The sequence below is a fragment of the Mustelus asterias genome, chromosome 10 (genome assembly GCF_964213995.1).
Source record: "Mustelus asterias chromosome 10, sMusAst1.hap1.1, whole genome shotgun sequence".
In the NCBI taxonomy this organism is placed as follows: Eukaryota; Metazoa; Chordata; class Chondrichthyes; order Carcharhiniformes; family Triakidae; genus Mustelus; species Mustelus asterias.
In genome coordinates, this window is record NC_135810.1 from 49,713,537 (window position 1) to 49,729,647 (window position 16,111).

Here is a 16,111-nt window from a genome sequence, read left to right on the forward strand (position 1 = left end):
AATTCCAGCTTCTCCCTCTCAAACTGCAGGGTGAATTCTATCATATTATAGTCAATGCCTCCTCAGGGTTCCTTCACCTTCAGCTCCCTTAACAAGTCTGTCTCTGCCGGGGGGGACCTGCCTCCCAGAGGGGTCCGATCCCGGGAGGGGGGGCCTGCCTCCCAGAGGGGTCCGATCCGGGGGGGGGGGGGGATCTGCCGGGGTGGTTAGAGGGGGTGTCCGCGAAGGGTGGGCCTCGGCGATTCCCCTGCCGAATAAAAGTACAAGTTGGACTTTTATTTATCAGGTCGGTAAAGGCGCGGACGCGAATTGGGCCGAACGCTGGTAAAGGGGGAATTGATGGTAAAGTTGGGCGCGCGCTTCATTAAGTCGATTTAAATGCATGCAAATGCCGAACTTTACCGCCATTCGGGTGCAAAGTTTTGGTAAAATCGGGCCCAAAGGATGGTTGGAGAGGGTTGTTTTTTAAACTGGAGGCCTGTGACCAGTGGTGTGCCTTGGATTGGTGCTGGGTCCACTGTTATTTGTCATTTATATCAATGATTTAGACAAGAATTTAGGAGGCACGGTCAGTAAGTTTGCAGATGACACCAAGATTGGTGGCACAGTAGACAGTGAAAAAGGTTATCTCGGACTGCAACGGGATCTTGATCAATTGGGCCAGTGGGCTGATGAATGGCAGATTGAGTTTAATTTAGATAAATGCGAGATGATGCATTTTGGTAGATTGAACCAGGGCAGGACTCACTCAGTTAATGGTAGGGCGTTGGGGAGAGTTATAGGACTAAGAGATCTGGGGTACAGGTTCATAGCTTCTTGAAAATGCAGTCAGGACAGGGTGGCGAAGAAGGCATTCGGCATGCTTGGTTTCATTGGTCAGAACATTGAATGCAGAAGTTGGGGTGTCTTGTTGAAGTTGTACAAGACATTGGTAAGGCCACACTTGGAATACTGTTCTGCACACCCTATTATAGAAATGATATTATTAAACTAGAAAGAGTGCAGAAAGGATTTACTAGGATGTAACCGGGATTTAATGGTTTGAGTTATATGGGGAGGATGGATAGACTAGGACTTTTTCCCTGGAGTGTGGGAGGCTTAGGGGTGATCTTATAGAGGTCGATAAAATAATGAGGGGAAGAGATAATATAGAGTCAACATCTTTTTTCGAAGGTAGGGGAGTCTAAAACCAGAAGGCATAGCTTTAAGGTGACAGGGGAGAGATACAAAAGGGTCCAGAGGGGCAAGTTTTTCATGATGTGGAGATGCCGGCGTTGGACTGGGGTAAACACAGTAAGAAGTTTAACAACACCAGGTTAAAGTCCAACAGGTTTATTTGGTAGCAAAAGCCACACAAGCTTTTGGAGCTCCAAGCCCCTTCTTCAGGTGAGTGGGAATTCTGTTCACAAACAGGGCATATAAAGACACAGACTCAATTTACATGAATAATGGTTGGAATGCGAATACTTACAGCTAATCAAGTCTTTAAGATACAAAGAACGTGAGTGGAGAGAGCATCAAGACAGGCTAAAAAGATGTGTATTGTCTCCAGACAAGACAGCCAGTGAAACTTTGCAGGTCCAGGCAAGCTGTGGGGGTTACAAATAGTGTGACATGAACCCAATATCCTGGTTGAGGCCGTCCTCGTGTGTGTGGAACTTGGCTATCAGTTTCTGCTCAGTGACTCTGCGCTGTCGTGTGTCGTGAAGGCCGCCTTGGATTGTCCGCAGCAAACTACCCAGCCTTCAGGAGAACAGTGACCACGACACCACACAACCCTGCCACAGCAACCTCTGCAAGACGTGCCGGATCATCGACACAGGTGCCATCATCTCACGTGAGAACACCATCCACCAGGTACACGATACATACTCTTGCAACTCGGCCAACGTTGTCTCCCTGATACGCTGCAGGAAAGGATGTCCCGAGGCATGGTACATTGGGGAAACTATGCAGACGCTGCGACAACGGATGAATGAACACCGCTCGACAATCACCAGGCAAGACTGTTCTCTTCCTGTTGGGGAGCACTTCAGCGGTCATGGGCATTCGGCCTCTGATATTCGGGTAAGCATTCTCCAAGGCGGCCTTCACGATACACGACAGCGCAGAGTCGCTGAGCAGAAACTGATAGCCAAGTTCCATACACACGGCCTCAACCGGGATATTGGGTTCATGTCACACTATTTGTAACCCCCACAGCTTGCCTGGACCTGCAAAGTTTCACTGGCTGCCTTGTCTGGAGACAATACACATCTTTTTAGCCTGTCTTGATGCTCTCTCCACTCACGTTCTTTGTACCTTAAAGACTTTATTAGTTGTAAGTATTCGCATTCCAACCATTATTCATGTAAATTGAGTCTGTGTCTTTATATGCCCTGTTTGTGAACAGAATTCCCACTCACCTGAAGAAGGGGCTTGGAGCTCCGGAAGCTTGTGTGACTTTTGCTACCAAATAAACCTGTTGGACTTTAACCTGGTGTTGTTAAACTTCTTACCAAGCTTTTCACACAGAGGGTGATGAACGTCTGGAGCGAGCTGCCAGAGGCAATAGTAGAGGCAAATGTAAAAGCATTTAGACTGTTACATGGGTAAGACGGGTACAGAGGGATACGGGCCAAACACGGACAATTGGGAATAACTTAGTGGTTAAAAACTGGGTGGCATGGACAAGTTGGGCTGAAGGGCCTGTTTCCATGCTGTAAACGTCGATGACTATGACAAAACAAAGTGTAGGCGAATCATCAACCATAGCTGTTGGGACATTAAATGTGTTTGACAAATATTTTAAACTTCAACTTGTGGACAGCTCAGAAATTTGAAAAAGTCTAGAATAACCCCAATAAAGGACTAAAGAGGCGAGGGAGACACGGGGCCCCAGGGCGAGGCCAAGGGGTAGAAGAAAAAGACTGAAGAGCTGAACACCAGCTGAATGAAAAGGAGAAGACATTCAAAGGAAAATCCATTCAGCTTTACAAGTTGTGAGCAGACAATAATACAATGAGTAACATGATTAAAGAACTGAAATAATGGGAGAATTCACCGGAGGAAGACCTGACCAACAGTGAAATTAAAATGAAGAGCAAGGACAAAACCCTGCTGCAGCAAAGAAGGAAATCAGAAATAACATTGGAAGATTTAAATCTGAAGCTCACGGAGTTAAAAGAAAAAGCACTGGGTACATCAAACATACTGAGAACAATTAGGTTATTGAAAAGTCGAAATGGCTGAAATGGGGGCCAAGGCTGGCACTGCCAAGGTGCCAATGCCCAGGGGGCACAAACCCCCAGCAGCCGACCCTCTCGGGAGCATCAATTGCCCCCCCTTCACTCCAACAGGATTGGGCCACCAGCTCCCTGCAAGTGGGAAGCTACTGTAAACCCTGCTGGAATGAAACACCCCTGGCGGGGACGGGGATGCTCGTGGGCCTGGAGATTTCAGTCCCAGGTCTGCTAATGGGATTTGAAGTAGATTTAAATTAGACACTACATACACTATGCAGCTCCATGCCGATTTCCAGCACAGTGCTGACGGCGCCGGAAATCCGGTGCTGGGAGACATGCTCAGGCCTGGGTGAGGAGCCTGTGAAACGGCCCCAGCTAGAGTCTCCTGGCCCACTGCATTGAAAAAGCAGCGCAGCAGGATAAGAGAATCGGCTCCTGCATTCTATTAACATTTATGAATGAAACAGCAATGTGATAATGACCAATAATCCTTTTTGGAAGTGTTGTTTTTAGAGGGATAGATATAGGACACCAGGGATAATTTCCCTTCTCTTGTTCGAAATAGTGCCATGGGGTCTTTTGCACCCATATGATGAAGACAAATGGGACCTCACCTTAACGTCTCATCCAACAGTTTAGTGTTCCCTCAACACTGGACTGGAGAATCAGCCTGGATTTTTATACTCAGGGTCTGGATTGGGACTCGAACCCAGTACCTTGTGAATGAGGTAATTATGCTACAAACTGAGCCTCAACTGGCACTCATGGTTCTGACTGCACTTCCCAGTGGAATTAGTTCCCTTACCAGTTCAGAACTAAATACCAGTTGGACATTGAGATGCTCTCAGGGGATTCCACCTCATCTGCTCTTTCTGTTTGGCAGTCATCTATTCCCCTCTGTCACCTTCTTAAGCTGCAGATGGTTACATCCTGAAAGATAATATGCACATAGTTCTCAACAGTTGCATGCAGCTGAGCCCCAGCTAACAACACTTTCTACACACATCATTCTTCAGGATGCAAGATGAAACCTAAAGTTCCCACATGCCACAAGGTATGTATTTGACAGGACTGAGGTGTCCTGCTGAGCCTCCATTTATTAACCTGCTATGTAAACCAAGCAGGAATAAACAAGAGTTGCGCCCGATCTGAATCAAGAATCAACATTTAGCAACTACTCCCTGATCATCTCATGGTCCCTTAGCTCTGGTTTTCTGATTGAGAATGGTAAACTGGCCTACATTTGTTAAAGTTAATTATATAACTAGGGTAGATAACACAAAACCTGCTCAGATGAGGAAGTTACAAAATTGAGTTTTCAATTGCCTTCTAGTTTACTGTAATTGTTATTGTTCACGAATGCTTAAAAGGCAAGCACATAAATGCTCAGTGTCTTTGGAAAAGACAAAGGGCCTGATTTTACCAAAACTTCGCGCCCGAAATCGCGGTAAAGTTGGGCATCGGGCCTATACCGCGATCTGCACCCAATTCCGAGCAGATCACGGCTTTACCGACACCCGATTCGGGCGCGGGTCCGGCCCACGCCCGAATCGGGCGGCCCGATTAGCATGCATTTAAATCGACTTAATGAACCGCGCGCCCAACCCTACCGCCAAATCCTACTTTACCGTCTTCTGGCCCGATCCGGATCCGCACTTTTAACAACCTGGTAAATAAAAATCTGAAGTCGTCGCTGCAGTTTCCGAAGAGCGGGCTCAGAGCCTGCAACAGCTCTCTGACCCAGGTCATCCTCTGGTTTGGAGGGGGGGGGTCATCTCTCCCACTCTCTTGCCCCTGCAGGGAAGTGTAATCTGTGGCTGGTAGTGTACCAGTGATGGTGTATCCCTTTATAGGCCCAGCTTGGTCCTTCTCCAGTGTCTCCTCTTGGACCTGTACTGATCTTGTAGCCGGTTTTCATGCAGATCCACTGTGGAATCGGCCGGTTCTGCTTCATCTTCTTAGCGAGGAATCGCTGCATCCTGAAGTTTTTGTGGGATGGCATGGCCGTACGTCCACTCTGGCAGGAGGGATTCGTTTCTCCGGTGGGGAGGAGGGATCGCCCGCAGAGTGGCGGCGGGGCAGCAAACCCCCCCCTCAACCAGAGGATGACTGTCAGAGAGCCGCTCTCTCCGCTTTCTGCTTTTTTTTTCCCTTTTGCACCCGGGCGCGCTCTGCCAGATTTTTTTCGAACTGCACATGCGCAGTTCAGAGCTCCGATCGGTCCACCAGCGCTAAGCCCCGCCCACTGCACGAATTGGACTGGAGCGTACGGGCGCGCTGCAAAGAGGATTCAGGCACGGATCTATTTGACGCCCGGATTCGGCACTTAGACTCAAAATGGTAAAATCAGGCCCAAAGTCATTGCCTCCAGTGACAGTTCAGCCAAGTTGGAAGGTGTGGTGAGACATTCACCTATTATGATAGATTCACTACTCCTGAAAGCCTTAAAGCAGCCACTCGAAAAACTAGACTTGATCAGAGAGGTCTGTCATTGCCAGAAACAAATTTAATTAGCTGTGCAGGATATGCGCCCATCTTATATAATATCAACCTGGATACCAAAGGAAAAAGGTAAATAATAACTTTGTGTCCAACAATATTAAGCCTTTTCCAATTCTGCTATGCTGCAGTTTTTGTTGGAAACAAATTAAGGACTTGGTGGTGTTCATCACTCACATGAAGCTTTTAATTATGAATGCACACTATATCATTGAAGAAAACGCCACAAAATCAAATTCCAGAGACGACTGTACGAGTCATAAATGTGCTGTGTGAGACAACTACTTCAGTTACACAGTTCAAAAGTTTTAATGCAGAGTCCAGGTAAAAATATGGAAAAGTCTAAAATAAAGCCAAACTGAAGGTCAAGGCCTCAGAATAGAGCAGGCCCTTGTGTGGCAAAGATATTACAGATATTCACTGGGCAATTTAGCTTTTGCATTTTATGATGTTTACATTTATCTGTAAATAGTGTGCAGGCAGAGAAACCAATGAGGCCACATAAAGCAGTTTGAGAAAAGTGAAATATTTGCTTGGTTTACATTGATTGCTGGTTCCTTCTTGCTTTTGGAAGCTACGGTTAATAGCAAGCACCACTGACCACTTTAGCAAGCTGTCGTGGCTGGAGCCAAGAACTTGCATTTTTATAGGACCTTTAACATTATCAGGTGATGGCAGAACATCACACCTATTGTAACGCTTCTGAAACATAGTCACTAGTGTCTAATGTTGGCATACGTGACACGCACACTGCAGGAGGCAAAGAACATTGCACAAACAATAATATGAAAAATTACAAGATAATTTATTCTGTCGTTATTGGTCCAGAGATAATTATTGACCAAGACTCATCAAAAATAATTTTAAGTTCTCTCCTAGCTTGTTCTATATCCATTTTTTTCTGTTCAGTATTTAAAAACATGTATTTAGAATTGCCCATTACGATCTTGTCAGTTTCCTTACCTTGTACTGAATATTTGCCCCTTTCTTTTTCCCTTTCATAAATTAGTTTCTGTTCCAAAAACTTTTCTTGTGTTTAAGCAACTGTACATTATTTAAACTGACAATATTTCTATCTACTTTCAATTGTCAGAGACACATGATAGATCATTACCTTCCCATTGGGCTGAACATTCGGCAGTCATGACTAAATGAGCTGGTTGAGCTCATCGAGAAGGTCACTAACATACCTGATAAAGGAGTGTCTATGGATGCTGTTTATGGATTTCCTAAAGACATTTGATAAGGTTCCTCACAAGAGATGATCAAGAACGTAAGCACAAGGAACTGGAAGTAACCTTGTTATTCATTCGTGTGCGCTCTGCCCGAACACAGGTCCTCGGCTCATTGTCTGCTGATGCTTCAACCGGAGATATTTTCTGGACAGTTTTCAATCAGTAATGGTTTAGATTCAGAGACATTTACAGCATAGAAAGAGGCTATTCAACCCATCATGCCAGTCAACAAAGATCTGACAACATTAATCCCATTTTCCAACACCTGGCCCATAGCTCTGGAGGTTATGGCAGTGCAAGTAAATATCTAAATCCTTCTTAAATGTTATGAGAGTTTATGACTCAACCACCCTGTCAGGCATTAAGCTCCAGACTCCCATAATCCCCTGGATCAAAAGTTTCTCCTCAAATCCCCTTTTAGCCTTCTACCTCTTACCTTAAATTTACACCCCCTGGTTGTCTACTAATGGAAAAAGCGTTTTCTCATCCACCCTATCTATGCCGTTTAAAATCTTATAAACCTCTGTCACGTCCCCTTTCAACCTTCACTGCTCCAAAGAAAACAACCCCAACCTATCCAATCTTTCCTCATAGCTCAGAACCTCCAGCCCAAGCAGGATCCTAGTGAATCTCCTCTGCATCCACTCCAGTGCAATCACATCTTTCCCTCATTAGGGTGACTAGAACTGCATGCAGTCCTCCTGTTGTGGCCTAAGTAGCATTTTATACAGTTCCAGCATGACGTGCCTGCTCTTGTACTCTATGCCTTGGCTAATAAAGGCAAGTATCCCACCTTATCTATCTGCTCTGCCACCTTCCGAGATCTGTGGATACGCACTCCAAGGTCCCTCTGATCGTCACTACTTTCCAGGGTCCTAATCATTCAGTGTAATCCTTTGCCTTGTTAGCCCTCCCCAAGTGCATTACCTCACACTTTTGCAGATTGAATTCCATTTACTACTGTTCTGCCCACTTGACCAGTCCACTCATGCAGTCAACGGCAATCCTCTTAATTATTTACCAGGCTACCACCCCTACATTTAAATCAAAATCATTAATGTATACCACAAATAGCAAGGGTACCAGCATCAAGACCTGCTGAGCCCCACTGGAAACAGACTTTCAGTCACAGGAACACCCCTCTCCCATCACCCTCTGCTTCCTGCCTTTCTGCCATTTTGGATCCCATCCGCCTTTATTTTCTTGCCTAGTCTGCTATGAGAGACCTTATCAAAAGCCTTGCTAAAAGCTATAAGACCACATCAAATGCATTACCCTCATCAATATTGCTGGTTGCCTCTTCAAACAATTTGATTAAACATGTCAAATATGACCTTCCCTTAACAAATCCATGTTGACTATCTCGGATTAATCTGTCTTTTTCCAAGCGTAGATATGTTCTGTCGCTCAGAGTTCTTTCTGGTAACTACCCCACCACCAAGGTTAGATTGACTGGCTAAAATTTCCTGGGTCTATTCCCTACCTAGTGTAGTCCTCTGGCATCTCACATGTGGCAGGGAGGATTTGGAAATTATTACCAGTGCCCCTGATATCTCCTCTCTCAACAGCCTGGGGTACATTTCATCTGGGTCTGTGGATTTATTTACTTCTGAGGCTGCTAAACCCGGTCATACCTCCTGCTCTATCTAGGTTCATTTCCTCTAATATTTCAGTCCTTCACCTTGGTATCAACTCCTGAGGACTGTATCCACATCATATGTGTCAGCACACAGATTACCAATATCGTCCCGAATTGGTCCTACTCTTTCCCTAGATATTCTCTTGCTCTTTATATATATATATATATTTTTAAATACCCTTTGGGTTTTCCTTTTTTCTACCCGCCAAAGCTTTTTCATGCCATTCCCTTCCACTCCCAGAGGCGGGGTGAAGAGGCAGGTCCCAAGTTTAGTTCAGCTGGAACAACAAGCTAAATCCACATTGTTTGTGTTGGTATTATTCTGAACCACACTTTAGCCAGCTACCCAACTGAGCTAATTGGACCCCAACCTTGTGATATGGACTGGCAACTGACTGGGAAGTAAGAGACAGATTAGGGTTAAAGAAAACAGTGCATGATTGACAAATTGCGACAAATGATGCTCTCCAGAGAGCTGTAATAAAGCCTCAATGTTTTACCATTATACATGAATGATTTGGATGAAAGAGCAAAAAGGCATAATAAATTGCATAGTTGCAAAGAGACACAGACAAATTAAGTAAGCAGACAAAACTACAGCAAATTAAAATTCATGAGAGGGAAGTATGAAGTCATTTGCTTTGGAGCCCAACAATAAATCAAAATATTTTCTTGATACTGAGAGGATAGCAGTTGTGCAGTAGTAAAGGAATTTAGAAGCTATTGTACACAAATCACTAAAAGCTATTGCACAGGTACAGAAAAGAGCCAGTGGAGACCTGACTGGCTGATTGAATAGTACAGCACAGGAGGTCAATGATTCAATGGAATATAACTTTTATTTCAAAAGTGAGAAAGCAAAGCTTCAGTTATATTGGATTCAGTTTGGGGTACCAAACCTCAGAAAAGATATATTAGTCTTGAAAGCGGTATAGTGCAGATTCAACAAAAATACTTGGATTTAAAGATTAAGGACAGATTGCCAAACTTTGTATTCTCTGGAATTCAGAAGATTGATGGCGATCTCATTAATGTCTTTAAAAGATAAAGCATTCAAAATAGGGCAGATGATGATAAAGAGATTCAATAAATTAGATGGAAACTATTTCCTCTGGTGGTGAAAATAAGGAAAAAGGAGATATAATTTTATTTCACCGAGGCTAGTTAGGAGTAAAATCAGGAAGGATTTCATTCTTCAGTCGCCCTTTGCAAACTTTGTAGCCCCGCAACACATCTCCGTAATGGCTGCTGTGTCAAATTTAGCTCCATTTGTGCCATTACTTCAGGTATCTTGCTATTAATGTTTTGTGCATTAAGATTAAGCACCTTTAATTTTAACTTATCATTTTCTTTGATTTAATTGTATTACTAATGCACGGTTAGACATTGTGGCCGAGATATAACGTCCCACTTTGGGACAGCAAGTAGTCAGGATTTAGAAAAAAAATGGCCATTGAGCAGTGAAAGCAGACGTCCTGCCTCTGGCTTTCTATCGCAGATAAAAGGGTTGGTGGGACCCTACATGCTGCAATTTAAAAGTTGCACGATTCTGGAAATGGGAATTTCAGAACTTCTGGATTTTTCATTGAGATAGCTGCATTTTGGAATTACAGATAGGAGCAAGAGGAGGCCATTTGGCCCTTCGAGCCTGCTCCACCATTCATTAAGATCATGGCTGATCATACAACCCAGTAGCCTAATTCGTGCTTTTTCCCCACAACCTTTGATCCCATTTGCCTCAAGTGCTATATCCAGCTGCCTCTTGAATGCATTCAATGTTTTGGCATATACTATTTCCTGTGGTAATGAATTCCACAGGCTCACTGCTCTTTGGGTGAAGAAATGACTCCTCACCTCCATCCTAAATGGTCTACCCTGAATCCTCAGACTGTGACCCCTGGTTCTGGGCTCCAGCGAAAACAATCCTAACCTAGTCAATCTCTCGTCATACATCAGTCCCGCCATCCCTGGAATCAGCCTGATAAACCTTCGCTGCACTCCCTCGAGAACAAGAATATCCTTCCTCAGAAAAGGAGCCCAAAACTGCACACAATACTCTAGGTGTGGCCTCACCAAGGCCTTGTATAGTTGCCAAAACATATCCCTGCAATGAAGGCCAACATGCCATTTGCCTTCTTTACCGCCTGCTGCACCTGCCTGCTTACCTGCAGTGACTGGTGCACAAGGACACCCAGGTCCCGCTGCACACTCCCCTCTCCCAATTTACAGCCATTCAGGTAGTAATCTGCCTTCTTGTTTTTGCTTCCAAGGTGAATAACCTCATACTTGTCCAAATTATACTGCATCTGCCATTGATTAGCCCACTCACTCAACCTGTCCAGATAGATCTTTGCATTCTTGTCACAGTTCACTCTCCCACCCAACTTGGTACCGTCTGCAAACTTTGAGAAGTTACATTTTGTTCCCTCATCCAAATCATTAATATATATTGCGAATAACTGGGGTCCCAGCACCGATCCCTGTGGCACCCCGCTAGTTACTGCCTGCCAATTTGAAAAGCACCCATTAATTCCTATTCTTTGTTTCCTCTTTGTCAACCAGTTTTCTATCCAACTCAATATACTTCCTCCAATCCCATGCGCTTTAATCTTGCACGATAATCTCTTGTGCGGGACTTTGTCAAACGCTTTCTGAAAGTCCAAATATACCACATCCACTGGTTCCCCCTTGTCAACTCTACTAGTTACATCTTCAAAGAATTCCAACAGATTTGTCAAGCATGATTTCCCCTTCATAAATCCATCCTAACTCTGTCTGATCCTGCCACTGCTTTCTAAATGCTCTGCTATAAAGTCCTTGATAATGAATTCAAGAATTTTCTCCACTACCGGTGTTAAGCTTACTGTCTATAATTCCCTGTTTTCTCTCACCTCAATCGGAGGAGAATCCTGGGTTAAGGAAAAATGATGACAAACCAGAACTGCTAGCAGGGAAGATTGTACTGTCCAAAAAGATGCAATGGAGACGAATAAAATGGGAGAATGGAATAGAGCAATTTAGAAAGTATGGTGCAAGAAAATGTAATTAAGAGAGTTTTAAGAGTCAGTGGGCTTATGGTGAGTACTGATTGAAAGCCTATCCCCATTAACGAAGACAGTGGAGTCAAGAAGACAAGGGAGGATTTATAGAGGGACGGTAGAGAGAAGGATGGAAATTGGAAGCAAAGTCGATGATATTTTCCAGGAAAAATGCACTGATACAGTCATTAATGCACTGGAAATGTATATGAGGGACAGGTCTGAGTAGGACTCAAGCAAAGAATGTCCTATGTATATCTCAGAAAAGGGTAGGCAAAGATAGAACCTATGCAGGTACCCATAGCAACACCTTTTATTTGGAGGAAGTGAGCTGAAGTTAAGGAGAAGCTGTTCGACATGTGAACACATTCAGCCAGACGGAAGAGGATGGCAATGCATGGTTGGGCCTTGTTCAAGAAGAATCATAGAATTCCTACAGTGCAGAGGAGGCCATTCGACCCATCGAGCCTGCACCAACAAGAATCCCACCCAGGCCCTGTATCTGTAACTCATGTCCATACCCTGCTCATCCCCCTGATGATGAAGGCCAGCATACCAAAAGCCTAAGTATTAATTTAGCATGGCTAATCAACCTAACCCGCACATCTTTGGAGTGTGGGAGGAAACAAGATCCTTCTTGTTCTTCTGTTGTATGTTTTTTCTCTTAACTGATTCTCAGATGATCTTCCAACCTCCCTTTCCTCTCTCCATTTTTGGTTTCTACTTTCTTTCTCATACCTACATCTGAAAACAGCAGGAATCCTAGCTGCCTTATGCCCTCAAATGCAATGCACAAGAAGTGACATTTTGAGGATGCACAAGAACGATATTTGACCAAATTCCGTAAGATGGCATTTTAAGAATCACAAGTTTGGTCATGAAGTAGTATAAAAACAGAACAAAAACATTGAATATTCATTCAAAATGAGCACAATTGGTAATTATGTAAAAGAAATTCTTCCAAAATATAGGCATGAAAAACTACTGTTCAACTATATTGGAATCTAGATGCATAAAAAAGTGTTTTGCGAAGGCTCAACCTGATACAGTTGCAAAATGCTACCGTGTTTCCAAACTTGCAACCTCAGCTCTGATTTTCAAGTTGTAATGTTGATTCACCGAAATGTTAGTAGGAAAATAACCACCAAAAAACATAAATGAGTCGCCCAGCCAATCTAATCCATGCAAGGTTAATTTGATCAGCCGTCAGGCATATCATAATCTTTTAATAACTGAGGTTGGGAATTCAGACACTCCTCACCATCCCATTAAATCAATATTGCAACTGAAGTTGCAGAGAGCCTTGTAGATATTTTCCCCAGAGCAGACAGACCAAAAATAATAAGACAATGTGTTTGCACAATTTAAGATTCATATTATATAGTTTTATTGAACTTATTCATGCCTACTTTATCTTCATAGCTATCAATCCTTCTCTCTGCACCTTTTGCATGCTCCCTCCTAAAATCAAATTTCTGCATCACATACAAAAGCTGCACATTGCAAACTTTACAATGGGAACCAAACATATGATCGGCAGAGGATGAATCATAGAAACCCTACAGTGCAGAAGGCGGCCATTCGTCCCATCGAGTCTAAATAATAAACTGGGATTATTTACCCAGCTAATCCCTCAAAGCTATGCATCCCGGGACACTAAGGGGCAATTTAGCATGGCCAATGCACCTAACACTTACAAAAAAAACTTTCACTCAAACAGCGTGTTCTTCTAAGACTTCAACATGGGTTTATATATGAGAAGTGGCTTTGCTGTTCTAACATATTCCAATGCCTGCACCTGAAAATGGCTTGGGCTAATACTCCAACTCACATTCCAGAGGGCTAATTTTGCTTCCCTCCCACCTCTGGAGAGCTGCCTGTGAAGCAGTGACAGACACCCACAGGTCATCAATAATATAAAATGTGGAAAGCAAATCACTGTGCCATAGTGTGTCACAAAGCACATGAGGTACATTCCAATTCCAGTCCAATTGATCAATTGCCAGGTTATGTGCAAGAAGCTTTTGGGAAGAACTCCTTCATTACTTCTCCCCACCCTTTACGTTAAGAGGAACCTGGCCTGTGCTCAATGCTACATCACAACACTGTTAGTACAGGAAATTAACACAAGTCAGAGAAATTTACACACATTAGTAAGAAATTCATAAAGTTATGTTCGTCCAAATTGTACTTAAATTATGTACAATTACAGAAGTACCTTTCTGTGTTTTAAAAATGATGGACAAAGTCCAAACTGCTGTCAGAGATAATGTGATATATTTGTCATTCTACTGTTATTTCAAGTATGGATTATCATGTACATACACTTGCTAAATTTCACCAGCTAGAAATTTATCTTTGTAGATTCACTGCAAGTCCTTTATAAATGATCCAAAGATCAGCCTCATTTCCAAAGCAAAAGACAATGGGGGGATTTTACAGTCTCGCACATCCGAGGACTGGAAATTCCCACCAGAGGTCAACAGATCTTCAAATGGTCTGCCAAATTTTCTGTCCCACCTGCTACAATTTCCATGGCAGGCGGGACAAGAAATTTACCCTAATATTTCCCATTGCACCAGGCAGCATTTCTATTCTCCACTTGTACAACTCAGGTCTTTCAAAATGTAATTCATCCAATCAGACAGCCTCCTCACTGGGGATTTAACAGAAACAAGAACTTCTGTACTTTTGACATTTTGTAGGCATCAGTGAGAAATGGCCTTGGTCGCTGCTTCAACAAAACTGAAATTTGTTTCTTTAAAATAGAAAACAATGTCTGGACTATTCCTCGAGTACATTAGTTTTTCTAGTCTGCCTGTTCAATAGTTCATGAAATACGAATACTTCTATATTACTGAACAGTACTGTTGCAGTATAGCCTTTTTTCCATTTGTATGTAATATTCAGTCGTTCAAAACAAAAATCAAATACACAGCTCGTCAAATAAAGCATATTCTTAAGCATGCTCTCTGATGCTTTCTCAATCATTCAATGAATTGTAGTTCAGCCTGCCTTAAATGTACCTGCACTTACTTTTGAAAATTGAAATATTATCAGAATATTCTCAATCAATGGTGGTATGTTATCTTTTTCTGCACAGAAACCTCAATCATGGGGCGAGCCAAGTAAATAACTGAAGAAATAATTTCCTGTATTCAGATAAAGATCTGTATGAAGCAGTGAATCTAAGTGCAGTGGATCCTCTACCCGCTGTGGCTAATTACTCAGGAAACGTGTGACATCAAGCGCTAACACCAACTGAAACTAAGCAAAGGTTTAATTAACAGGAGTCCAAAATAAAACCTGAAATCAATCTTGAACCAACAACGTTAATTATTATTGCACAAATGCTGCATTTTACAGCCTTAGGCATTTTGGACAGAAGCCTGCAGAACGACAACTGGCAACATTTTAAAAATCCAAAACTGCAGCAGAATATCAAAATAAATATTTTTATTTTGCCTATTCAAAGTATGAATTATAACCAGTTACTAGATAGCAACCAAGAACAGTTTGGAAATCAAAGAAATCATTCAGCAGGTTCCATTACCTGAGCTTTGAGATTCTGCAATTCCGCTTCAAGCTCATTGATTCTTTCTTCTTTCTTCTGCATTTGGGCCTGTGCCTCTTGTCGGGCTGTAAATTCTTCATCAAACTGCAAGATAAAATATCATCAACCTTAAAGGTGCCAGATTCTGTTGATTCGGAAAACATCTCAGCACTATTAAGTGTGCTTTTATTTTTGAGAATGCTGTGGTACCTGTATAATTCCATGTAAAATAGTTTTGATTATTTTCTGTTAATCCTTTATAATGAAATTTTAAAACAAATTTATTCACAAGAATGGCCTTGTGAGCGGAGAAGATTTCCACAATTTTATATTTGTAACACTGGTCTAGACTTGGCCCCTGCCTTCCAGTGAAACTATAAGCAAAGAATGCATTTTGATTTTGTGAATATTTGGAAAATACATTCTTCTCAGGCCTTCTTCTGTTCTAATCAAAACAGTTAAATGAATAAGAATGTATGTTTTCAACCCCTCATGCCTCACTCCAATAAAACAAAACAAAACATTTCTATGAGCAAGAAACAAGGGAAATTGAGGGAGAACGTAAATAGGGAACTACAGGGAGTTAGCCTGGCATCAGTCATTGGGAAAATTTTAGAACCTAATGTTAAGGAAGTCTTAACAATGTGCCAAGAAAATCAAAATATGATCAAACACAGGCAAGGGCGGGATTGTCCAGCCACGCTTGCCTCAAAACCAAAGAATCCCGCCCGAGGTCAATGGACCTTTGCATGGTCCGCCCCCCACCCCCGCCGGCTACAATTCCCATGGCGAGTGGGACGGGAGAATTCCAGCCAACAGGGGAGATAATGGGGAATCAGTAGATGCAGTATATTTGGATTTCTAAAAAACATTTAATAAGGTGCCACACAAAAGATTATCACACAGGATAAGGGCTCAGAGCT

At 42.8% G+C, this 16,111-nt stretch overlaps 1 protein-coding gene across 1 annotated transcript in view; it reads right to left on the reverse strand.

Annotated features, from left to right (window-relative positions):
* The window catches only part of LOC144500017 (protein diaphanous homolog 3-like), a 606,420-nt gene that overhangs the window by 408,500 nt on the left and 181,809 nt on the right, over positions 1–16,111 (reverse strand). Inside the window, exon 15 of the mRNA XM_078222760.1 lies at positions 15,189–15,293. Coding sequence (XP_078078886.1) covers positions 15,189–15,293 — 105 coding nt within the window. The remainder of the gene's footprint in view (positions 1–15,188; positions 15,294–16,111) is intronic.